At 44.1% G+C, this 24,804-nt stretch overlaps 1 protein-coding gene across 2 annotated transcripts; it reads left to right on the forward strand.

The window, feature by feature from the left end:
- Positions 1–2,668: 2,668 nt before the first annotated feature.
- UBAC1 (UBA domain containing 1) lies at positions 2,669–21,986 on the forward strand. 2 transcript variants are annotated; one of them, XM_056351606.1, is made up of 10 exons: positions 2,669–3,094; positions 9,070–9,190; positions 11,305–11,378; positions 12,619–12,726; positions 13,814–13,931; positions 14,624–14,732; positions 16,185–16,416; positions 17,504–17,590; positions 18,520–18,658; positions 21,248–21,986. In XM_056351606.1, the coding sequence occupies exons 1-10, from the start codon at positions 2,957–2,959 to the stop codon at positions 21,361–21,363; spliced, it is 1,242 nt and encodes a 413-aa protein (XP_056207581.1). In that variant the 5' UTR covers positions 2,669–2,956; the 3' UTR covers positions 21,364–21,986. The 2 variants fall into 2 exon arrangements, with proteins under 2 accessions (XP_056207581.1, XP_056207582.1); XM_056351607.1 differs by having other exon boundaries at positions 13,829–13,931.
- Positions 21,987–24,804: the final 2,818 nt, after the last annotated feature.

A 24,804-nucleotide genomic window follows, 5' to 3' on the forward strand; every position in this document is an offset into this window, starting at 1 on the left:
ACATAGGAGGTTCCTGCTGCTGGATGCAATCACGGAAAGTAATTCACCTGGAGACTAAAACAAAAGGAGCCATTTCTCAAAGGGAAAGAGCTGTTGAATTTCCCCCTTTTCCCATTCTCAAGTTGGACTCTGGGCATAATGGATCAGTCATAAAAAGCAACACATTGTGCACTCATTCTTTTGGCTTTGGACAATATTAACATAATACACACATATTGTTTATTTATTTGGCTGTAGTGCAAGTAAAGGAGGTAGCGCCCAATGTTTAAATGGGGTATTTTTAAATGCTCACATTTCCTTAGCCGTTATGATGCATTAGCCATCAGTAGTCAAATTGCCTTGTATTTGCAATTTTATGGGTACATTTTATCAAGCACACAGGAGCTGCATTCAAAGGATGAAAATAAAGTATTCCACTTGTGTTAGGCAAGCACTGTTTCAATGCAAGATATGGTCAGCAAGAAGAAATCTCCTTTTTTCTGCCTCAGTTCCAGATTCATCACCAAATATTGCTTTTATTTGCAGTAGCAACTGCGAAGAGCCTCCTTTATGGCTGTGTAGCATCCACGCATTCCCCCTCTCCCCCCCCGCCCCCCCAAGAGCTCACAACTGAATTTATTTTGCTGGGAAATCACCCGGTATTTCTTTGCTGTTTTAAAATGTCTCCTAGCAAAATGTTATTGTTCTCCCTCACAGACAGAGTGACCACTGGGGTCACTGAGTGTCACCTTCCCGAGTTGGTGCCCAGACTTTCAGCTCCCTCCATGAAGCAGGAAATGTTGCAGCGAGCAAATAACTCAGATAATCAGAAAAGAAGTGTGGTTCTCCATGGGCAGGGTGCCCAGCACTGCACCAGCACCCAGGTCCATGCAGGGTGGTTCTAGTGGCCAGGACATGTCCAGCAGCCGGTGCTTAGCCCCCTCAAGCAGCAGCTGGCTGGGGTCAGGGCTTCCCACTTGGTCCTTCGCAAGGACTGGACTTGGGGTCACCCCACTGCCGCCCTCGGGACCCGCAGCTTCCCCTCGTGTCAGCCCCGGCAGACACCCCACAGCTCCAGGGCCACGCTTGTGGGGACGAAACTCGCGCAGACAGTCCCCAAATGGAGCCGCTGCTGGCAGGGAGTTTGCTGAGGGCGAGTTTGCTCCCTCTCGTGGGCTCTGGGAGCTGCTGTCTGAGCCCAGCATGCCAGCAACGGTTACAGAAAGGGATGGAATTCCTTTGCATCCTGGAAAACAGGAAAGAATTCTCTTGTCTGACCCCTGGGAGCTGCTGGCCCGGCACAGTGTAAGTATAAAGACCCCCAGAGATGCACTTTGGGCTGCAGGCTTCAGCAGTCCCTACTGCTTTTGATAACCTGAAAGCAAATCTGCCTTTTGATGGGATCAAATTTTGGCTCTCCAGAGCCCTCAGCTCCTTCTCGCGTAACACTCCATTGCCTTTATTGTCTCTGGGTCTGCTAATTCTGTCTGGATTTATTTCTTGCAGAGTTGCCGTTCAACCAGCTCCAGACTGAGTGGGTAACATGAATATTATAGCATTCACTCTCAGAGATGAAACAATGACATATTCCTCCCATTTTCTAGACAAGTACAGCTCTATTTGACGCATACATAAAAATCCAGCAGCTACAGCTGCAGTGCCCCTTTTTTCATTTCAAGCTCCTTTACCGATGTATTTAACACCAAAACATCCCACAGCCTGGCAGGCTGCAGACAGTAACCTGGGAAGGGAGAACAAGCCAAAGCATTATGGAGTGTGTAGAAACCATGTGACCCTGCGTTTTACCACAGATTAGTCTTAAATATCCTATGTTCTCTGGGAAATGAAGCACCGCACCCTGCAGCACCCACAGGCACGTGAGAAGGGTGGGAGGCGGGCAGCTAACTCCAGACTCCGCCAGGCCACGCCAGGCCCAACCAGGGAGCTCTGAACAGCCAAGCCAGGCGCCGGACAACCAGCCCTGGCCCCGGTGCAGCACCCACCGGCCGCATTTCCGTGACCGTGGGGCCGCCCTGCTCAGTACGATCCCGAGGGCGGATTTAGCCTCTTTCTGTCCCCAGGGCCCGCCACCCGCCTGCCCCCCGGGCCCGCGGCCCCCGCGGCGGGGAAGCAGCCCCCGCCCGCCAGCCGCGATGCGCCTCGGCAGCCCCGCAGCCAGCTCGCGGGCCCCCTCTAGCGGCAGAAGGGAGAACGCCGCGTCCTCCCAGCCGCTCCGTCCCTCTCGGGCGCGGCGGGCAGGTTCCCATCGGGCCCCGCCGGTGCCTCCCGGTGGGCGGCCGCTGCCGGAGCGCTGTTCGGGCCGGCAGCAGCGGCTTGGCCCAGGCCGGCGGGTGCCACCTAAGTGCCGCGCACTACAGCTCCCGGCATGCACCGGGACGGGGGCTGGACCTCCCACAGTGCTCCACGGCTCAGACAGAGGCCGCGATTCCCACAATGCACTGGGAAAACACTTTTTTTCTTTTTCTTTTTCTTTTTTTTTGAAGTCGCACCGCCCCCGCACCGCGCAGCCGTTAATAAGCGTCTGGACCACCCCCATCCCCCCTCCCCGTGCACCCGGGGGTGGCCAGTTCCGTTCCGCCTGGCGCGGCCTCCACTTCCGGCGCAGCCACAGCGGTCCCGCTGGCCGCAGTCAAACTACGTCTCCCAGCATCCCCCGCGCACTTCCGGTTCCGGCCGCCGCGGGAGCGCCCCCGGCCCCCCGGAGGGACCGCCGGGCCCAGGCGGTGACAGCGGCGGCGGGACCGGGGCAGCGCGGCGGGAGGGGCGGCGCTGTCAGGGGCCCACCGAGCTCCCCCTGTCCCAGCGCGGCCCGGCCGGGCTCGCCGCTCCCCTCGGGCCTGGCGGGGTCACCTTCATGGGCGGGCGGTAGCGCGGGGCCCGGCGCACGGCGGTGCCCGGGGCCTGGTGAGGCGTCGCCGGGGCAGAGCGGGGATCGGAGGCGGCGGGACCCGGGGCGATGTTCGTGCAGGAGGAGAAGATCTTCACGGGGAAGGTGCTGAGGCTCCATGTGTGCACCATGGAGGGCGCCGAGTGGCTGGAGGAGGTTCCCGAGGACACCACGGTGGAGAAGCTGAAGGAGCGGTGCCTGAAGCACGTAAGGAGAGGTGTCCCGGCGGGCCCCCGGGGCTGGGGGCTCCCCCGGGAATCCCTTGGGTGTGTTGGGTCCTGGGGTGCGCTCGGGGGGAGCGGCGAGCCCGGGCCGGGCGTGGGCCATAGACAGAGCCCAAATCTCTGTGCCTTCTGTGGTACTTCAGCGTTCCGGCTGGCACTGAGAGTCATGGTCGAGGGGAAGGGCAGGTAAGACCCCGTGTGAAGAAACCAGATTTTTCCAACGCCCTGTGAACGTGAATTTTCGGTTTTGTTTGGTTTTTGTCTTTTTTTTTTTTTTTAATAATAACTTAAGTAACCAAATGGTTTTGTGTTCTGGTTTCCTGGTTTGCCATGTTTGCCCCCACCACGTTCTGTGAAACTGTTCCATATGGAAAGAAAATGCCCGTTTCAAGAGTTTTGTATGTGGGAAAAGAAGGATTTGGGGGGAAATTACTTTGCAACCTTTAGTTACAGAATTTGGCGTGTGTTTTATGGTGGTATTTGCATGCGCTTCATGATCTGGTGGCTGTGCGTTGCAAGAGGCTTGTGAACTGGCTTCTGATGATTTTCCCTTGCCAGTTATAGCCTGGTTTGTTTCATGTTTCTGCTTAAGAACAAATAAGGAAAGTAGTAACTGTGGAGGAGAACTTCCCATTTTTAAAAAAGTCTTAGTACCGCCTTATCCTGTCTTGGCACATTACCTAGTGGGATATTTGGTGGGGAGATGATGTTTTTTCTAATGCCCTCCCTGTGCTCTGAGCAGTAAGATCTTAATGGACGTGTCCAAAGGGTGAATTCCTAATCACTCTCTGGAAGTGAAAATGTGTAAAAATGCCCAGGCATGGTCTGTAGAAGTTGAGCTGGAAGACACAGGCTCTTTGTACTCACGTGATCAATTACCACTGCTGTGTTTGTGGGTGTTAAATGTTAAAACCAGTGGTTTCAAAACTGTTGGACTGAATTTTGAATATCTGCCGTGAGTGTTTTACTCTAAAGCAAAAACACGAGTGACAACAATGTGTAAGATTGACAACAACATGTAAGGTTGTGACCCATGACTAGGACTGTCCTAAAGTCTGTCAGTCTGGAACCAGCACAACGTGGACTAGCAGCTTGAGTCGTAACCTGCTGAATTTCTTGCTGAGAGATATGTGTCTTCTATGTGGTGAAAGTAAGAGTCTCTACTCCCATCTCTGGGAGTGCAATTTACTGAGTTGCATTTAATAGCAGGGTTTGGTCTTCAAAGTCTTGCAAAGACTTTTCTTACAAAATACACTTGCAATAGGAGAAATACTCATAATATATAACTACTTAACCGCTATTTGAAGGGTAAAAGATTTTATTTTCTGAATGAGCATGCTGTGAAGTAAGGGGGGCCAGCAGCCTAGGTGCCCTCTGCCTTGAGCCTGCTAGTCTTTTGCTGTCACCTAGAACCCCTGGAAACTGCAGGTCATAGCACCTGCTGCTTTTCTTGTCTCGTAGTCTTTGCAAGTGTTTTTTGGTTTAGGGATGAGAAAGGCTACATCTGATTTGCTTCGCTTGAGGTAAGTGTGATCCTTCTTGAGGGGAAAATGGGGCTGCCTTGCTGAAAGCTGTGGGGTTCAGGGCCCCCCGTGTTATTACGTTCCTGGAAGAAGTCTAGTGCTTCCCTCTTGTCCTCCTTCAGCGCAGCTGAGTGATTAAGCAGAAGAGTGGTGCAAAGACTGCCAAAACAGGGTGGGGTAATGATTACGTGCATATGTGCAGAGCTGAAAGACCTTTAATTATCAGGAAGCTTAATTGAATAGATGCTTGCATTGCAGTGCTAGTCAGGACAGAAGACAATTGATAACTTGGCATGACATTTGATTTCATTCTCTCTGCTGCTTTGTGGTAATGGTGTGGATTTGCATAACCATTATGGATAATATATAGTTTTATGGAGGGGAAAATAGAAATGGAAAAATCATGACTCCTGATCATGGGTATGTTACAGTGAATCTTGATAGCACCTGGAGATAATTTATGCAGCTATCTTTTGTAAGATGCTGATTATTATGTTCTGTAAAGTCTTTCAAATCATTCTTTCAGGAAGCAGAGGAAGATAATATTTCTAACAGTTAAGAACTAGGAAGGTGGCCACTTCTCCCTCCATAACATTCAAATGCTTACTGATTTCTGAAGTGTCACTCTTGATGTCTTTTTTTTTTTTTTCTTTCCTGAATTTTATGGTTTGGGTTTTTTGGTTACAGATAAAGCAAAAAACCACACCTCCCACTAATTTTATCTCTTGACCTGTAACAGTGTAGTGGTGATTGCTGTTAATCTGCAGCCTTTAGTAATGCTGTCTACATGGTCTGTGAACAAATACCTGATAATAAGCAGTTTCCCTTCCTAGTTATTTTTCTAACTCAAGTTTCACCATTAAAGTGTTCTCTTGGCACAGTCACTTGTCCCCGTGCAAGGCCCCACCACCTCAGTGGGAGTGGGCCCCGAGTTCTCCTGTGGTTTCCTTAAAAAGCAACTGTTGTTTTGGAGCCAGAATTGAGAAGGGACAGTTTAACCACAGAAACTCAAGCTTCACTTCAATATTTTTGATTCATAATTCTTGTCCCCAGTGTGGACAGACCAAGTACAGCACTGCCTTGGCCAGCGATGCTGTAGACAGCCTTGGTCCCGATGCTCTCATCATAAGAGACCATCGCTTCTTGCTGAGGCTCAGCAGTATTTCTGAAATAATTGTGGTCACGTACTCGCGATGCGCAAGTGTGGGCTGTGTGTGTATGTAAGCTCTACCTGTAATTTTCCTGGCGGTGTGGGGCAAGCTTTTAATGTTTCTGTTTCCCTTTGTCTTGAGCTGCCTCAGTGATATTCCACCTGGGGTTTAAGGTATGATAAGGAGTATCTGTGGAACAGAAATGCAAGGTGCTAGTTCTCAGAGTACAAAGATAAGGGGTAGGTTCATAGCTCTGGGCATGTTTTGGATACTTTGTGAGGGATGCAGATTGTTTAAGCCACCCAAGCTTTAGTAGGAGTGTGAGTACTATTTTCAAATGTTTCTGTTAATAAAAGCAAACAAAAAACCACTTTTTCTTATTTTAAAAACAGAAACTCTTGTGGTTTATCTGGCTTCTGAGCTTTGCAAATAGCATTTGACATCACCAGGGCTTGCAATTTAAGCAGTTGTTCAGGCACCTGTGAACAAAGCTTTCTCACCTGCCTGGCAAAGCAGCCTGCTGTAAACTCCAGTGTTGAAAAGAAATGCAAATATTTATGCTGGAAGCAAAACGATGAAACAGCAGTCCTGTCCTTACCGTGCTTTTGTACAAAAAGATCAGAGAGAGCTCATCCTCCCCAGCGTGCTGCACCTCTGATTGCTGGGGGAGCCATGCTCAGTAACCCCAGCCGTGCCCTGGGGCAGCAAGGTGCATCCTGATTTCTCTGCTTCAAGGTGAACCCTGATTTTTCAGCTTCCTTTCACTTGTGTGACAGATGCTTCCTCTGTGCTGTGCAGGGAATTCCTTGTCCCTTCACTAGTCTTCCTGTGGATTACCAGTGCTGTTCTCTCTCTGGAGAGAAAGATGTTTTCGGTTACATAAATACAAAGCGTTGTATTTGCTTCAAAAAATACTGTATTTTGGCAAATATGGTTCCCCTGAAGCGGGCTTCCACAGTGAGATCTGATGATTAGTGGTGGTCCTTCCTGGTGGTCTGTTGAGAGCCAGTAGAGACGTTGCCTGTTAAGATGGCTTTTCTATTCCCAGGGCCTGTTGAAATGTTAAGATAAGCTAAGTATTTCACTAAGCAGTCTCATTGATGTATGTACTGTCTATATATGCCTTATCATTCTATGCAGTTGTTAATGAAGTGGTTAGAGGAACAGGAAGAAGGTGTCCACAGGGCTTTTCTTTTAAAACAGCAACTTTTCATTTTTTCACTTTCACCTTTGTTAGTTTTATGATTGCATGTGTGCGCACATGTTACGTGGTAGGGAAAAAATGAATGATGGGTGTGTGTCATGTCTCCTCTTGCCCCAAACATACACTGCCCAGCTTCCATTTTCAAGTTCTTCCTTTTGGGCTCTGACTCTCAAGATCTGTAACAGTAATATTTTGAGCTTGTTTGGAGAGGAGGTGTTCCACTGACGTACTTTCATGCATTTTGGATAACTGATCAGATCTGTTACAGGAGGTACTCCCAGCTGCTTAATGTGTTCTTTGGCTTTTGTTCAGCAGTTAATACGCTAAAGGATTAGTAAGGAGCTACTGTTACACAAAGCAGGACTCAAACGTTCTTGCCTCAATCTTATTGAGGCACCAGAACTGTACAGAAGTGTGAGGAACTTGAGATCTGTGCTGAAAACAAGTCCATTATGTTTGGAAAAAGACCAGGTAGCTGTGTTTTCCATCAGTTGCAGTGACAACAAAAAAGGTGATGGTGAACTAAAAGGATTCCTTTAAAGGAGGCTGGCAATACATATTATGATGAACAGGGCTAAATGAAGCACTGATTTCAGTGGGTTTTCTGGAAATGGATCTGTGACATAAAGGGTGAATGCACTCTTCTGCAGACATGGTAAAATTGGCTTGGTAGAAACACGTATTGAAAGAAGCATTATTAAAAGCTGTTTTCTGTGAGCAGAGCCGGTGGGGTCAGTACTAAGTGTCCTACTCTGTGGCAAGAACAGCAGCATCAATTTTATAGTTTTCGTAGTTTGTTATTTTTAATTTTGCCTTTCTGGAATTGCAACCACTATGCTTTCTTTTCCCACTCAAACAAATTAGAAGCCTCTAGATACACTGATGTCATGTTCTTGAAAACTATCACTGTGGATCTGGGAACCACTCTGTGTGAAGAGGAGTCAGTTCAAGGCTTCTGTGTGTTCTTGCTCTTTTTTCAGGATTTGAACTGGATTTTCTAGTGAATTGTCATACAACTTACAATAGTAATAAGGAGTTAAGTTCAATTCCTACATTCATATATGAAAAAAATCTACTGTATGCTGATTATTTATGGTTTGGAAGGAAAGTTGTGAATGTAACTTTTGTTCAGCACTTTGAGCAGGGACCCAGGTTAGGGCTCCAGCAACCAAACCTGTTAATCTCACCTTGAAACAAGGTACAGAAACTACTATTGCCTTCCCAGTTTAAGGTCACTTAATGCCAAAATCCCTGCTGGCAGTTGTTTGTTTACTCTGATAGTATGTGTAAATAGTAATTATTAGATGAAGCAGAGAGTCTCTCCTCTGTTTTGACACTAGTTACAAATGAGAAATACGCTGCACTATTATAGCCTTCCCTTCCATAAAAACACTAGATGCTCTTTCTAGATTTACATTCTTGGTTCATGGTACTAATTGCTACCCCCAGACTTCTCACAAGGGTGAGTGACCTTAGCAATCTGTTGCAGAATTAATTAGCTGTGGGTCCTAGAGCATCCTTGCTTTGCTCCAAATCTCCGTAGGGCTGAGTATAGGACCAAGCACTCAGAAGTGTGATAGAGATGTTCTGTACTGCAGAAGTGTAAATCCACTCACATAGGCTGGTGCCCTTGAAGGGCTCATTTGGGGTGGCTGGGCTGTAATGTTAGGTCTTTGAAACTGTCTGGTTTTAGAGCATCATAATTAGTTGGAACTTAAATCATAGAATATCTCCAGTTGGAAGGGACCCATAAGGATCATCAAGTCTAACTCCCAGGTGTAGCTATTTACAGCATCAAGGAAGGAAGGCTAGAATCCTTCCTTTTGTTGATTTTTCTTCCCAGCCAGAAGCTTGGATATGCAGGTAGAAACCTACCACAGTCAGTACTGTTACAGTGCAAATCAAGCCTCGGTTTCTTTAATAAAATACATTTTGTGCATTGACCTCTAGCTTACGCTATTAAGAAGCTAGTAAATGATGGCACAGCTTGTATGTGGAGAATCTTATGTGCGAAGTGCAGTGATTCATGCAGTAGGTTTATTCCTGTCTTCTGATCTTCAATATTTATCATATTCTGCAGTGTGTACCTGGGAGCTTGGAGGATCCAAAAACCATGACACATCATAAGTTGATACATGCTACTTCTGAGAAGGTGCTGACAGACACAAAAACAGTGTTGGAGGAAAACATTCAAGATAGAGGTAGGATTGTCTGGTTTTTAATCCTGTCAGTCTGGAAACAGGAGATTGTGTTTAACTATTTGGCAGGTTCGAAACAGTAACTGTTTTAATACCTACTCTCTGCTTTGGCATAGGAAGTTAATAAGGTGGCAAAAAAGGAAGAGGAAAAAAGGCTCCCCCCCTCCCCCAAGACCCAGAGAAAGCACCTTGGGCAGTTTGCGTTTCTTTACTCTTCCTTTTAAGAGTTGAAAAAGAATTAGGAGTGTTTATTAAGTCAAGAAGTTAAACACAGAATTTTAATTTCTTTTTAAAGGAATTTTTTAAACCTCCAGGGCAGCATTTATTCTTCAAAATGATTCAAAAATAAATATGATGGCTGAGTATTCAAAGACAGACAACCCAGTGCTTTTGGGAGGTTTCTTGAGGTCTCCAGGTCAAGTGGAAGGATGATTGCTGAAGTATATCTGAGTGTCTGCCTTTTAGATCTCAATCTGTCCTCTGCAAACGTAGGTCAGAATCCATGACACTATAGTATCACTGACTACAGCAGCATGTGAGGTATGTATTTGCTCCTGAACTTTAAAGGTGTAGAGGAGTAATGTGAAACAAAAGAGTATCTGAAGATGAGAGCTGGAGTCAGTCTTTACTGGACAGCTTAAGCTAATGGCCCCTTCTGGAGATAAAGGGCAGTGGTGCAGAAAGTGAGTGAAGCAGAGCTGCTGTAGACTGAAATTATTGTCTGAACCAGAAACTCAGCAGGAGTAGAGTTCCTGGGTTTCTGCCTGTGTTCATGCAGGCTGGAGAACTGCTGCCATGAACACAAGCAGTTTGGTGTCTCTTCCAAGGCAGTATCACCTATCACCTTTAGAGCTGAACAGCAGCTGAGAAGTGCCATCGTAGGCAAAGGCAAAGGGACAGCATTTTTGCTGATCAGTGGTGTATTATTTCTAGGCTGGCTCCTACAGAGTTTTGAATTGCAGTTTGCAGCAGCTAAGCAGTATTAACCATGTAGTCATAGTAAGCTGTCATGTGAATGCCTCATTGCTCCTTTTCCCTCTGCAGTGTGCTCTACCTTTCATGTGCCTTGCTTGTCAGGGAGACAAGATTGCAGCTGACAGCTGATTGCCACCAGCTGACTGCACAGGGCAGCCAAGAGTCAGCATGTGGATCCTTTCGTGTTCTGGTCAGCTGGACAAATGAGGGTTAACTGCCTTCACCAGCTGTTGCTCTTGGCTGCTATGTGCTGAGCCAGACCAAGGAAACTTGTACAAAGCATGCTTTGTTTGCTTTTTACCTGCTTAGTGCACTGGACTAAAAACTGTGTGCCAGGCTGTATCTGGCTGAAGGGCTGCAGATGCTGCACAGGCCTGCTTTGGGCTCCGAGCAGGGTGTCTGCACCTTTCCACCCTTAAGAACATTTGTGGTAGTAACTGAGGTGCTAGAAACCTGTAAAGCACCACGTGATCCCAAGAAAAAAAGGTACCTTGTAAGGGGAGAGTGTTAGTCTTAAAAGGCCAGAGCACACTCGTGCCAGGTGATATGGGCTATCTGAGACTGAAGACTTGTCCTTGAGACTTGCCCTGGTGGTCTACCAGTGATGCATCCCTGCTGTAGACTGTGGATCGCTCTGCTGCCATTCACGCACAGAGGTGAGCTTCAACCTGATACTGGCAGTTCTCGTTGAAGCTTGGTGCTTGCTTTGCTGCAGTTGGAAGGTCTCAGCTTAGACCCAAAACCACCCGGGAACTGTCTGTGCTGGTTCCTTCTCAGTGGAAGCACTGAAAGTGCAGATATTCTCTTATTGTCGTGAACCGGTTACCGTACTATTAATGTTAGAAGACAACTGGAGCCTGTAATACCCTTTCTTTAATAGTGTTATACAAGGAGAAGAAATTGGTAACTGTCAAAGTGTAACTAATAATGGACCAAATTTGGAATTCGCTGTGCACTAAGGAATTGCAAACACTGAAGGGGAGCATGTAAAGCCATACAGATTTTAAAGTGTGAAAAAGGTCCGATGCTACAGCGGAATTAATACAAAATTCATCTCCAGGAAAAACTGAGTTTGTGAAGTATCTTAAAATAACTGTTTTCATGTTACTTTCTAATGTACTTCAGTATCATTCTCTTTCTAGATGTCTTGCTTTTGATAAAGAAACGTGCGCCACCTCCGCTCCCCAAAATGGCAGATGTGTCAGCAGAGGAGAAAGTGAGTGTGAAAGACCTCTCGACTTGGCCGTTTTGATTAACTGCTTTATTAATTATGTGTGCAAAGATTACTGTGGTGTACTCCTTTTGCTTGTAGAGGCAAATGCTGCCAGTTAAATTCTAGGGAAATTACTTCATGTTCCTTCCAAACTTTGAGGAAGCTGATACTGCATTTTTAACTTGGTGAGAACATTTGCCTTAGAACAAGACATGGAGACACACTCTGTGGAAGTAGTATAGATTTAATCTTTGAACAAATGCCTGGTAACTGTGTAAGTGTAGTTCAGCAAGTGCCTTGCTTTGTCTCTGAAACCCTTATAGAAATATGTTGACTTGCTGTCAGGTGGTCTTCTATCTTTAGCAATGTGTGGCTTGTCACCCTTTAACCAGGTCTCTAGAGCTGGAGTGTTGGCCCCTTACTACTCTTCTTATTTTATTTTATTGGAATGTAATTGTTACTGAGGGTCAGTGATGCCCAGGATGTTGCTTATGCACCAGTGGTACTGCAGTTGATGTTATCATATAAACACTTTGGGTGGTGCTTGTGCTTGACATTGTGAACTCCTAGGGGTCTCTACTTTGCCCTTGCACAGCTTTGTTTCTTCTTGCTTCCTGTAGGTATTGGTGTATGTCTCTCTCTTCAGTATGGTCTTGCTGTGCAGAATGTCACTGTAAGAGTATAAGTTACAAGACTGGGAAATACTTAAGAGTTTCTACCCTGCTGTGTTTTGTCCTGGACTATAAGCATGTACTGAAAATCCAAGGCACCATATATCTCTGCATGATACTTGCAAGCAGCGGAGCACTTCCAGTGTTAAGCAGTTGTTAGTTTGTGCACAGTGTTGATACATCTCCTGACAAACCGTGGGTTTGAGGAGAGCGTGCCATGAGCAAACCATGCGGAGCAGAATATGGTCCTGGGCACTGAGGCCTCTGAGTTCTCCCTGTGTTTGTTACACTTTCCCTCTTTATGCTGGAATTTCCCTGTGTGTTTAGGTAACACAGATAGGTATAAGGACTGAAGTGGGGCAACTCAACAGGTCCTCTTTTGCTCTATAATTACAAAATGATACTGGTGCTGTTAATCCATTGTATTGCTAGACTGCTGTTTTTCTTAGTTGCAAGTTACAGAGCACTGCTTGATGCCTTAGTGAAGAATATGAAACTGCTGTCTGCTGTGCCGTCTTCTCTGTTCTGTGGATAGTGGGTTATGAAACCTAATCATATTTTCTGTCCTTCAGAGGAAACAAGAGCAGAAAGCTCCTGATAAGGATGCTATTCTCAAAGCAACTGCAAATCTGCCCTCTCGCAATGTGGATCGCACCGTGGCCCATCACAACATGAGGGATGTAAGTAGTATTCTTGACTTTTAACACACAGACACTAACATCCAAATAGGCTTTTATCTTGTATAACCTTTTCTCTTACATATGAATGTGATCCTCTTCTCTCTATAAGAGGAATTCAGATGTATATAATGTATATTAGAGTAGCTAGCTTAAGATCTAGACACAGCTCATACTATTTAGTGATAATAAAAAGCCCTGCTCTAAGCTATGATTCTGAATGTTGTATTTGTCCATGGAAGAGCCTTGGTGTACATATTGAATATCTGGCATATTTGAAGCTAGGGCGTTTTATTTCTTCAGTCTTAAATAGCTCTTTCAGTCTCAGGTCTTTGCAGTATTGTTGAGTTTGGGGGTTTTTTTCTCTTCCATGGTATTGAAAAGAGAAATTAAGCATAAATTTTGACTTCAGTAATTGAATGCTGATAGTCTGTAATGCTTCTGACTGTCTTTAGTGGTGTGGGAACTACTTTTACCCTTCTGTACTAGCAAGAGTGTGAAGCTGCAAATCTGCCTACATATTGCATGCTGTCAGTATGCCCTAGTAACCCGAAGGGGACAGTTGGCATTTAAGCTGTTTAATGGCCAATGTGACCTACTGAGCACAGCGTATTTAAAAACAAATGTCCAACTGAAAGGTATTTGTGATGCTTCAGCTTACAAAACAGCTTTGATCTATGTTGTTTGAGTTTAGAGTACTAGAAAGGAAATAGTAAACCAGGAAGGCTCGTTGGTTCACAGAAGTAAGCAGCCCCGGTACAAAGCTACTGTGACTGTCGTCTTAACAGCATTTCTGCAAGGTGAGAGTCAGTGTTTCTATGAAGCAATGAGTTTTCTTGAACACTGCACATCTTGTGGCGGTACTGGGTGGCAGGCTGTGGTAGAAATAAAAGGACCTTTCTGCCCAGTAGCTTTTACATCCATGTAGCACTTCAGAAGGGCCCAGTGCTTCTTGAGAGACTAAACAATGAGAATGAAGCTCTAATAAAGCAACCTTCTGTACAGGGACCAGACTGCTGCTGAGTTACTAACAATAGATATATTAAGATTCAATGATGTCTGGTAACTTCCTGTCTAAATGTTTTGACAGTTTCCTTTCTTGCAGTTCCAGACAGAGCTCCGGAAGATCTTAGTGTCTCTCATAGAAGTTGCACAGAAACTGCTAGCACTGAACCCAGATGCAGTTGAACTATTTAAGAAAGCAAACGGTATGAACATATCTTTATAGTTACTAGTTCAGTCCTGGCAACTTGTTTGTTTCCATAGCAGAAGAATTGGCTCGCAGAGTAAAGTCCAGACCTTGACGTAAAAGCAAAGCTACTTTTGTGGCAGAGATTTCACCTTCTGGATACAGATTGTGTGAAAGTGGTGAATTTGTGAGGTCCCTTTGGGATGGATGAGAAGTTCTATTTAAAACCAGAATTTTTAGTAGTGAAAAAATTGGAAAACTTTTGAGTTGCACTTTAGGGATGGTAAAGAATAGTTGAAAATGCAGAAGGTGATAGTAGAATGAGGAGAAAGTGTAGCTGTTGATTCAGTTTGTGGGAGATGCTTGCCCTTGAGATCTGCTATAATCAGATCCAACTTACTTTCTAGGTCTTCAGTGAATCTCCTGTATATTTACTTATGTGGAAATTCTGTGGTCATGTGAGAGTTAGCTGTTTTTCATTTGAGGCCTTGAACACATCTGGACAAAGTCTTTGTCCTGGAAGGATCTATCTGAGTCAGCCCAAGCTGAGTGCAGCAAATTAAATGATGAGATAGCAAATTCGGGGCAGAAACAAAAGAAGGGTTGGAAGAGAAGAACGGGGTTTGAACATAACACATGCCATTCCATTGAGAAAGGGGTTTATTTTAGCTTGAAGTCAATCTGAGTGTTGTTTTATTTGTGTATCTGTAGCTATGCTGGATGAGGATGAGGAAGACAGAGTGGACGAGATAGCACTGCGACAGCTTACAGAAATGGGGTTTCCAGAAAGCAGAGCTGTCAAAGCCCTTCGGTTAAATCAGTAAGTGTACTCAGCACACTGCCTGTACATTACTCTATATGGCTTAAAAAAAAAATTGCATCTTTTTTAATACAGTCTCCTTATGTGGGTCACCTAAAACTAGGTTGGAAAAAGCATTAACTCAGAGAACAGAGCTGCCTCAGGCAGCGCGCAGGTGTGGATGGCACAGGGAAGGGGAAACGGTGCAGTACTTGCTCTGGAAGGAATAGCTGGTCTGTGGTTCACAAGGCTGCCAGGCTGGCACAGTTTCCAAGTATTAAACTCTCATTTTGTTCCACTTTAGAATTCATATTTTACAGAGCGGAAAAGCAAACCTAGCCCATCCACACTGGTCTTGCAGCTGTAGAAAAAAACCTTTGTACTGATCCTAAAAACCTTCCAAGGATACTGTGAAGTCCAGGTAGCAACTGTAGGAAAATAGGAGGTAATATAGTTCTTCCTGGGCGCCAAGAACAATCAGCTATATTGCCTTACTCCTGAGAGAGGTTTGTTAGGGCATTCCAAAAATTCCTAATGATAGAGAAGCCACAACATACTCCAGTCACTCTTTTTCCAGTATCTCCTCTGCAGCTCAGACTTTCTTCCCAATGTCCTCCATCTTTCACATTGTCACTGAAAAGCCAAACAGGCAAAGGCTTTCCTTTCTATAAACATGTAATAATGCCCATGCGTCAAATGAAATCACATTTTCGGTTGTCCTGTCGTTATCTTTGCTTCTTCCTCTATATTCCTTGGGAAGAGATGTGTTGGGACGCTCTCAAGATCCCTTAGGTTGAGCAATTACACTGTATATCAAGTGGCAGTGTTAAGATCATATTCTGTTCCCTTGGGCTAGCCTCTCCTTCGAGGGATCGCAGATTTCTTCTTAAGTCAGAGTGGAGGAAGAAGAGTGGCACAGGTTCAGGTGCTGTTGCCTGTGGTGAATTTTTCCTCTCACACAGGACGTGCTGTGCACATAAAATGTTTTTCACCCTCTTTCTTTCTTGTGGTGTTAACGGCATTCCTTGATCACTGGATGGGTGTCTGAGGTCTTAGGAAGCAGCAAAGTAGCTTGCGTCTGAGATGTGGTTCCTTGTAAATTTGGAACATGCTTTGCTTGCAGTCTTGTCAACGGTTGCAAATAGTCAGTGTTTCTCTTGTGAAATAAAGCAGATGTCGCAGAGAATAAGGTGACTCCCTCAAAAATGCCTTTTACAATCTGGGTTGCAGCTGTCCAAACTGAGCTTCATTCCTCAGTGTTCTGAGCTTCAGAGAAGATTGTGGTGCCCTGAATGCCCAGAAAATGAAGACGCTCTGAGATTTGCCCCAAAACTTTTATTATTTATGACTTTTCAGATACTAATTAACCTGCAAGTCAGCATACCACAGGAATAAATGCAGAGGCAAATGTATGTAGAACACAGCTGTACATCTGGAGTGTTTCTCATTCCTGTGTTTTGATTTGCTTATCAGTATGTCGGTGACGCAGGCCATGGAGTGGTTGATAGAACATGCAGACGACCCTACAGTGGATGCTCCACTTCCAGGTCAGACTGCTTCAGAAGCCACAGCTGAAGCTAGTGCATCCTCCGCTGAAGCAACTGCGGGTCCTAGTTCAGAAGCGAGTGGGGAAGAGGCCAAGGATGAGCTGACAGAAATATTCAAGAAGATCCGGAGGAAAAGAGAGTTTCGTCCAGACCCACGAGTATGTGCCATTTATCTCCCTGCGTAACTGTTAGGATTGGAAGGGGCTGTGTAGGCACCATGGAATCCAAATAAGTGTTTAGTTAATAAATGAAATGGGATAGCTGGGTAGATGTGTATTGTGCTGGCTTGACAGTATTTTAGTAGAAGTCTTTAGGGACTGTTTAAATTTAGGTTGCTAAAAGGGATATTACCTAATTAATGCATTGCTGTCTCAGATGGCAGTAGCTAAATTACTGACACTTCTGCACCTGAAAACTAACTAATGGGACTGAAATGAGCTGCCAGACTCCTGGCATAGCTTTTTATGACTGCTGTTTAGGAAGGAAGGGTTGCAGGACAGGAGCAGGTCCTTCTGCTGTAGAAAAGGATAGAAGAGCATTTTATTTGCATTTAGAGGACAAGAAGTATCAGCAGCAGGTTTAAGTCTTGCAGCAAATTCAGAAGTTATCCTTGTTTTTAGAATTAGCTGAAATGAAAATACATGTTGTTATCACACTGTAAACTCACCAGGAGGTGCTCTTTGGAATCTAGTGCTTTGTTTTTACAACTAGTTGTTTCTTGAGATTTAGGTGAAAAGCTGCAAATGTATTTGATGACCTGAGCACGATTTCTAAATGGTTAAACATTCTCATAACAATATCTAGATACGCTTGTCTAAATATATAACATTCACTAGCAATATAATAAATCCAGGAAGTGAAATTAAATTGAGTGAATGGAACTACAAATGCATGTGAAGCTTGATAGGTCAGTGAGATGTGAGCAAAAGCTTTGTGACATGAGAGAAGTTCCAAAGTAAGGTGTTTCTGTCCAGTTCTTCTCCTTTCTACCCCAGGTACGCTTGCTCTTTGCCTTGCATTCAGCTTTCAGTCTTGAGGTTGGGAACTGCCTTCACTTTTAAGATGTAGTCATCTTCCGTAATAAAGATGCTTTTGATACAGGCTATTTGAAAACTTGGTGGTCTACAAATGGAAATAATGGGGTTTTTTTACCCTACAGAAAGCTACACAGAAGGTGAAAGGATGTGATTGTTCTCACTTCTGTTTTAAATGTTACATTTATTAAGCTGTGCAAATCTGATACAGGCTGTCATTGCCCTGATGGAGATGGGATTTGATGAAAAAGAAGTGGTAGATGCACTCAGAGTAAACAACAACCAGCAAAATGCGGCCGTGAGTACAATGTCATTTCTGTTCCTGATTGCTACAATAGTCTGTTCAACTGATTCTTTTCATTGTTGAGTTGGTTGATGTTTTGATCTGTCATAAAGCATGACTGTTACTGGAGACTAAATGAGCACTAGATATTCTGTGCCTCTTTCAAATTAGATGCACAACTAGAATACAGAAGTTTTAGACTTTGTAGAGGAACTTGGCCTGCATGAAGTTGAGGCTGATTTGGTTGGGATAGCATGTGTGGATTTGCAAAAAGCTTTTGGGAAACTTCCTCAGACTCTGCAAAAGAGACTATGGTATTGTGAGAAAGGAAAAGGTATTCCCAATAATTAATAACTGATTAAACAATAGGAACAAAAATTATCAAGCAAGATATTCAAGCCATGCAGTGTGTAAATTACCATTCTAGAGCGATGCATTCCACAGTTTATGGAATTAAAAAATATGAAGGTTTTCAAAGACTGATTAGTCCCCAGTAGTGGATGATAAGGAAGATTATATGGATGCAGCTGACAGCCAAGGAATTTTGTCCTCTTAAGCATCCAGTGCTGGTTGCTATTAGAGAGGGGATATTGGGCTGGATGGTGCTTCAGGGTGCTGCATTGTAACCATGTTGATGGGGCTCCTTTGAGGCAGGACCTGTGTAAGATAATACACATCTTCCCTGAGCTTTGAAACACCCAACGCTGATGTAACTTTATTACCATACCAGGCACTACTGCTGTTCCCATTGAAACAAAAAGTTGGTTTCTGTGGGAGCAACACAGAAATGAATAGTAATCTAGTGTGAAAAGAAATGTATAGCTTGGTCTTAAACTGTGAGAGGAAAATACAGTTTTAACGTGCCACATTGCCAAAACTTTTGAGACTCTTTCTTTCTAATGGAGCCAGTCATGACATCTGCTGTGCCTGGTGATTTCTTTCAGTGTGAATGGCTGCTGGGAGACAGAAAGCCTTCTCCAGAGGACTTAGATAAGGGCATTGACACCAATAGCCCTCTCTTCCAAGCCATCTTAGAAAACCCAGTGGTACAGCTAGGGCTAACCAACCCTAAAACTCTACTAGGTAAGTCCTGCTTGGGTTCCTGCTATATATATGCACACTGTTTCTGTAGCTCCTAGCAAATGAGAGTGGAGACTGGCTGATGACAGCAAGCTTTGTGGGGTAGGTGCAGCTCTGTACCCTTTTCCTCATTTTCAGCAGCTGTATTGTTTGTTTGCTTCATACTGCAACTCAGCTAAACCCAAAACAGAACTTGGGGCTGTCCCAGGAACGATACTAATTCCCCAGGCTACTGGATTACACTTGCTGAACTCAGAACTTTAATAGCTGCTGGCTGCAATGCTTTTGTGGATTTAGGAGACCTTTTGTGTTCTCCCTTTGGCCATGAGGGGAAAAATCAGGAATGTCTGTCTAGAACTCTGACTGTTTCACAGAAAAAACAAGGCTGTCTCCTACTGTAGAGTTTACTGTGTGTTGAGGCCTGATCTTTGAGACAGAAGATAACTTGTAGAAGAGTAACCAGACAAGACGCCTGAGCTAAGGTCTTGCCTATCAAAGTTGAGATAATGTATGTGAAAACACACTTCCCTTGCTGGTAAAATCTGTGTGCTCACGGTCAGAAGGACTCTGAGCACAGCAAGTACCCAACTTTCTGTGCTCAGAGCCTGACAGTGGAACACGAAATCTCTGATGAATCTGTGTCTCTGCTGGAGGATGATACAGAAGAATGACATTGGCTCTGTGATGTATATAAAAAGTTTTGCATTTAGTCCTTGGCTTCAAAATTTACTTCAAGCAGTGCTTTTAAATAAAGAGTCTATGTGCAGCTCTTGAAAGAGAGCTTTTAAAAATACTACTTAAAATGTAATTAGGAGAGTTTGCAAGGCTTTAAATAATTCAAGAGCAGAACCTTCCCACTCTGATTTCTGAACAAATGGCCTCCTCATTTCCAATGAGGGTTCCACATTGCAGCTCAGAATATAAATAGAAAATGAAATGCCACTATATGCGCTTGTAAAGCTTGGATGAACATCAGAGAATATATTCCAAATGATACATCTGCAAATTGCTTCTGTCACAGATTTTAATAATGAGTGTTTGCATTGAATTAGATACTTAAAGAATGTTGTTACATCCTTGGGTTTAAGTTTTTGAGTCTATGTAAAAGGACATAGTTAAAGTGGTGAAAGGTGAGATCTGTACTTTATTCTGGGCTTTTCTGGAGGCATGCTGCGTGACCTTGAGCAAGGTATTAATGGTGAGCCTTTCAGAGGTGCTGGGTGCTTACAGCTCACACTAATGTCAGTTGGAGCTTTGTACACTAACACTCCTGGGAAAATTAAGACACTGACCTTGGTGCCAGTCTGTCAGACTCTTACAACACTATTTTGGTGACTTCTGAATAGGTCAGATGTGCAACTGCCTTTTTTTTTTTTTTCCCCTGTTCTATAATGACTGCTCCAAATGTCCAGTAGGCCAGCTTAGTGTCTGTCGTAAGGGTTATAAATTATTGCTGGACAATTCTTCTGCCCGATTTGCAGCTTAGCTCTTGTGGTAGCTGTCAGATTCTTTTAATGTAAGTAGAGGAATGAAAACTAAAACATTAAAAAAAAAAACCAAACCCCACAAATAAAAGAAAACAACAAAGCTTATTGTAAAGACAGCTATGTATAGAAAGAAAAAACTGCTCTTCAATATTTGGACTGCTGTCACTGTTTAGAAATGGAGTTAACTGTTCTGCACAGGCAGCCTTTACCCTTCTGCCTGTGTCTAGGCAGGTGGAACTGGCTGCCTCCCTGACATCCTGTATTTTCCAAACACCAGAAAGGAGAAAAGCACATGATACTCAGAGGGAAGATGCTGCTTCCCTTCTGACTTCAGGGAAGTCTGTGCAAAGATAGAGCTCTGAGATTTGGGGGCTTATGGAGGGCTACGCTTCTGCTGGCTCTGCTGCTCATTTCTGGTCGCCTTTGGTATGCCTGCTGCTTATTTTGCAGGCTGAGTTTTCATTTTAGAGGTGTTACAAGAGGGTAGCCATAGGACAACCGAAGTACAGCATAGAAAAGCGAAAGTAACAGAGGCAAGGGGGGGACAGTGCTTCCTCTGAACTGTCTTCGTTAAGTACCAGGGAGGAAGAAAGATATTGGTGCAAGAAGTAGCCGCTGAGAAGTTTGGGCTGGGTTGTGGAACAGTTTGATCAGAAGAGTAGAGTTGCAGAAGAGTCTCTCCCTACAAGTACTGGCAGCAAATGATGCGGTTCTAAGATGGGCATTCATAAATGGATGAATTGCATAGCATGCTCCCTGCTACTGCATGTAGATGTGTGCGTAGGCTTTAGCTGTTCGATCCCATATCCCTAAGGTCTGAGGTGGACTGTAATCCGGGCTGAGTACTTAGTCAGCTTCTGTCTACAGTGAATTTAATGCTGAGGAGTGGAAAAAGCGTAATGGCCGGTAGCATCCCAGGCCATGGAGACATAGGAGTGCAAATGGTCAATGTATGATGTGTATTCCCACCATTTCTGGGTGATGCTTGCCCACTGTCTTTGAGTTGTAGCTATTTCTAACTGTCCTCCTGTTGAGGCATCCCAAACATTGAAGCCTTTGCTGAATAAAGGGCTAATTGAGTGTTGCAATTTCCATCTCTTGGCAGCCTTCGAGGATATGCTTGAAAACCCCTTGAACAGCACTCAGTGGATGAATGACCCAGAAACTGGGCCTGTCATGCTACAGATCTCTCGAATCTTCCAGACGCTGAATCGCACGTAGAGGGGAATGCCAGTCCACTGTGCCACTTCCTACTGTCCCTCGCTTTCCCTTCACCTCAGCGGGAGGGTGCATGGATTGTTCGGGGAGGGGGTGGATGGAAGGGGAGGGTGGGAGATCCTGTCTGACTGGGTCTCTCGCACGAGAGCTTATGTAGTTATGGCCAACTGAAGTTTAATTGCCTTGTGTATTTAGTGTTAGTGGAAGAGGTTTGAAGACTTGTTTATGTTTTCAGGTATTAGGTTTAAAATAAAGTATATCAAAAAATAGGAAAAGGTTTTGTGAAAACAATTAAGAATCTGATTGTTGAAACAAATTATGATACTGTTTGTTAAAAAGGCCTGTGACAGTAGTTTTCTAGCCAGTTTTGCTAGCATCTGGCTAGTGTTTACAAAAGGTCACTGACCACTAGCATAGTATATTAATCATCTCCATACAGTATTAATTTATGGCTATATCAAATTATGAAATGCTTTTTAAAATTGATTCTTAGGAACTGTTTTTTAAAAGTCCAAATACTGGGAGAGCAAGCACGTTTCTATCCAAACCTGTTTATTTTGCATTATAATTTAAACGGAATAATTCAGAGATGGAATTCTTTCAATAAATAGCATTACTTTTTCCTATTTATTTTCTGCAGTAGTGTTGTTGCAGTCCCACAGTGGTTGTACTCGTAGGAGATTCTCTGTCAGCTACATTAAAGATGCAGTATCTCTTTCACGGCAGACCTCGCTACACCAAGACTTGGATTCTCAAGTAGGCTGCAGTTCCGAAGTTCGTACTCTGCCATATCCTAGCCAAGGAGGGATGTGTTCACGTAGTGAGGGGTTTTCCATTTTTATGTGCACGGTTTTGGAAAGGGAGACTTGTGGCTTTCAACTTTGTTTCAAACTGTTTACAACAAAGCAACCGATTTGCATGGGTTTCTCATTGGTGATCTGTAAAGAAGCAGTACTGCTTAGGTTTTTATCTTGTTTAACATAATCTAAAAGCACGCTTGAAATGGCTGTTGTCTTTGAGACAGAAGTGGTTTTTCTTGACGCTTATTTTTAGTTGGAAATACCAAGAATTTCAGGCTGTCTTTCCTGTTTTGTCAGAAGACTGACTTGAGGTTTCAGACAGGAGTTGTGAGCTTTTATAACAGAACTCACTGTGAATAGCCAGCTAGTTTTTGTGATTGGGCTCTGCAGGTGTTAACTTTTTCAACGGTCTGAACAAAAAATGGTTTTTATTTTCAAATTAGTGAAACATGATTGATTTCTCTTGTGATCCCTACCGTGTCTTGTGCTTCACAGCCCTTTTTTTGGAAAGGCAGGCTAGGCAAGACCTGCCTTTCTAAAACACAGAGTAACCAGGTGGAGACCCTGTCCTTAAATAGCACAAAGATGTCCTGTCAGATAGAGAGATCTTCAATAGCTCTGCAAGTCACCTTTTTAAGTGTGTGGGGGTTGTGCAGTTGAGTTTTTTTTAAAACGAAAATGCAGCAAGATGCAACCTGAAACCCTACAACAAGTTTTGGCCTGAACTTGGCACCTCATCTGTGCTGTTATGCAGTCAAGGCACTGAAGTTGCCAGTTTCACATAATTAATATGAAGGGTGGGGAAATCAAAAGTGCATGAGATCTTATCTTGACTTACTATCCCAGGATTTTTTTATTTGTAATTTCATATTAAGCTTTACAGTTCATGACTGCTGAACTGTTTATTTCTGCATTTAGAAATTCCAGGCTTTATAGAGATGCGGCTTCTGTTCAAATGGGACAGTAAAACCATTTTCTTAGACTCTTGCGAAGAGGAGACTGACAGCATGATATTAAATTGTAACCTTGCCCTGTAACTGTAAAAGCTAAGAACCTGATCCTGCAACCCCCAATGAGTTCAACACAACTTACTCATGAGTAGTTGTGACTAAATGTTGTACTGTTACTATAGATTTTAATTATTTTGTCCATTTTTTTTTTTCTTACTCCCAGAAGCTTTTTGCCTGTAACACTACCAGAAGACACTTGAAGCTGTTAAGGTTAGAGGCACATGTCTTTCTCTACCAATCAGGATTCTTATGAATAATCCTTTTAATGAGTGTTTGTAGAAGATAAAGCTGGGGAAAAACTACTCTGTAGTTTCTTGGGGGGTGGTGGATTTGGCTTCCTGATGAATAAGGACAGGTTCAGACTTAATGAACAGATACTTCACTAGCAGTCTTGATCTCTCAAGAATGTAAAGGCTTGTTGAAATGCTTCTTTTGGTTTCAGTAATATATGACCAGACTCTAGAGTGGCTGTAGAGCTTCCAGACAGGCCAGGCAAGAATAATCTCTTAGTTTTAGAGTAATCTAAAAGTTTGGCATCTAGGCAGAATCTAGGGGACAAGCCATATGGCGAGAGTGAGCAACCTGGCTTGCCTGCACTGGCATGGGAGGAGCTTCCCCCAGGACTCTCTGTTGCTGCTGCCAGGGTGATGTGAATGATGAACTTGAAGCAGCTCCCCAGTTTTTAGGGGGTTGAAGCTGGGGCATTCCTGATATGTGGTGTCTGACCTGCTTTGGAAGAGCAGAGTGGCTCACTTCTGAGGGTAAAGGTTCTGCTGCTTGTGTATCTCTGCATCGAGGGATTGGAGTGCAGTAACTGCCAGGGCCTGCTAATGAGCTGCGTGTGTTCTTCGGTGTCAGTTTGATCAGGGTGATAACTCTTATCAGCGCAGCCTCCCTTGGCATGCCAGAACACAATCAGTGCTGCTGAACCTTTTACAAAATATGGAAAAAAGCATCAGTAAAAAAGTCATATTTATATAGTAGAAGAAAGTAAGAATGCCCAGGTTCAACAAAATCACCTAATGTTGCAGCAGCAGTTAGGGAACGTAGGGGCAAAGGAATACTGCATCTTTAAAATGCTTGAAGGCTTGAGAATGTGGTTATTTCTGGATTTCATTATTCCAGAGCTCAACACTTACATAGCTAGGTGTTGGGAAGAGTGTGTTCTTCCTGATCTGCTAAACAGTGTCGCTTGGTATGGCTTTAACGTAGTCCTGCTGCACTTTTGAGAACTTAAGTTTCCCATGGCCAATAGCTGAAAGAGGCCAGAACTTAGGAGATGTGTTTGCAGCAAGGCATAGGGCTTGATTTAAAACAGACAAAAACTACCCTTGGGGTTAAACGAACGCTTGAGGAATTGATCAAGACATCAGTGTTGTTGTATGGGTATGAATTAGCAGTGGACTAGGGAGCTGTGTCCCCATCACGCCTGCGTGTGTTGCTACTTTATCATAGTAAGTGGAGGGGGGACTTAAGTCCACTGTGCTTGCAAAGGCATCAATTATCCTGGTTTTCACAAGACCTGCAAAAAACTGAAAATCACTGCTATTGACCAGAATATGCAGACGGGTCTCCAGGCATCAGGAGTGCATGTGGAAGGAGCTTTGCCTGGTGACCAACTGTCCTGTTCTGTG

The sequence above is a fragment of the Falco biarmicus genome, chromosome 9, assembly GCF_023638135.1.
Source record: "Falco biarmicus isolate bFalBia1 chromosome 9, bFalBia1.pri, whole genome shotgun sequence".
Taxonomy (NCBI): Eukaryota; Metazoa; Chordata; class Aves; order Falconiformes; family Falconidae; genus Falco; species Falco biarmicus.

Coding starts and splice junctions, on each gene's coding strand:
- UBAC1 (XM_056351606.1), top strand. CDS start 2,957: ATGTTCGTGCAGGAGGAGAAGATCTTCACGGGGAAGGTGCTGAGGCTC. Junction 16,417..17,503: donor AGTTTCGTCCAGACCCACGA/GTATGTGCCATT, acceptor AATCTGATACAG/GCTGTCATTGCCCTGATGGA. Junction 17,591..18,519: donor ACAACCAGCAAAATGCGGCC/GTGAGTACAATG, acceptor GATTTCTTTCAG/TGTGAATGGCTGCTGGGAGA.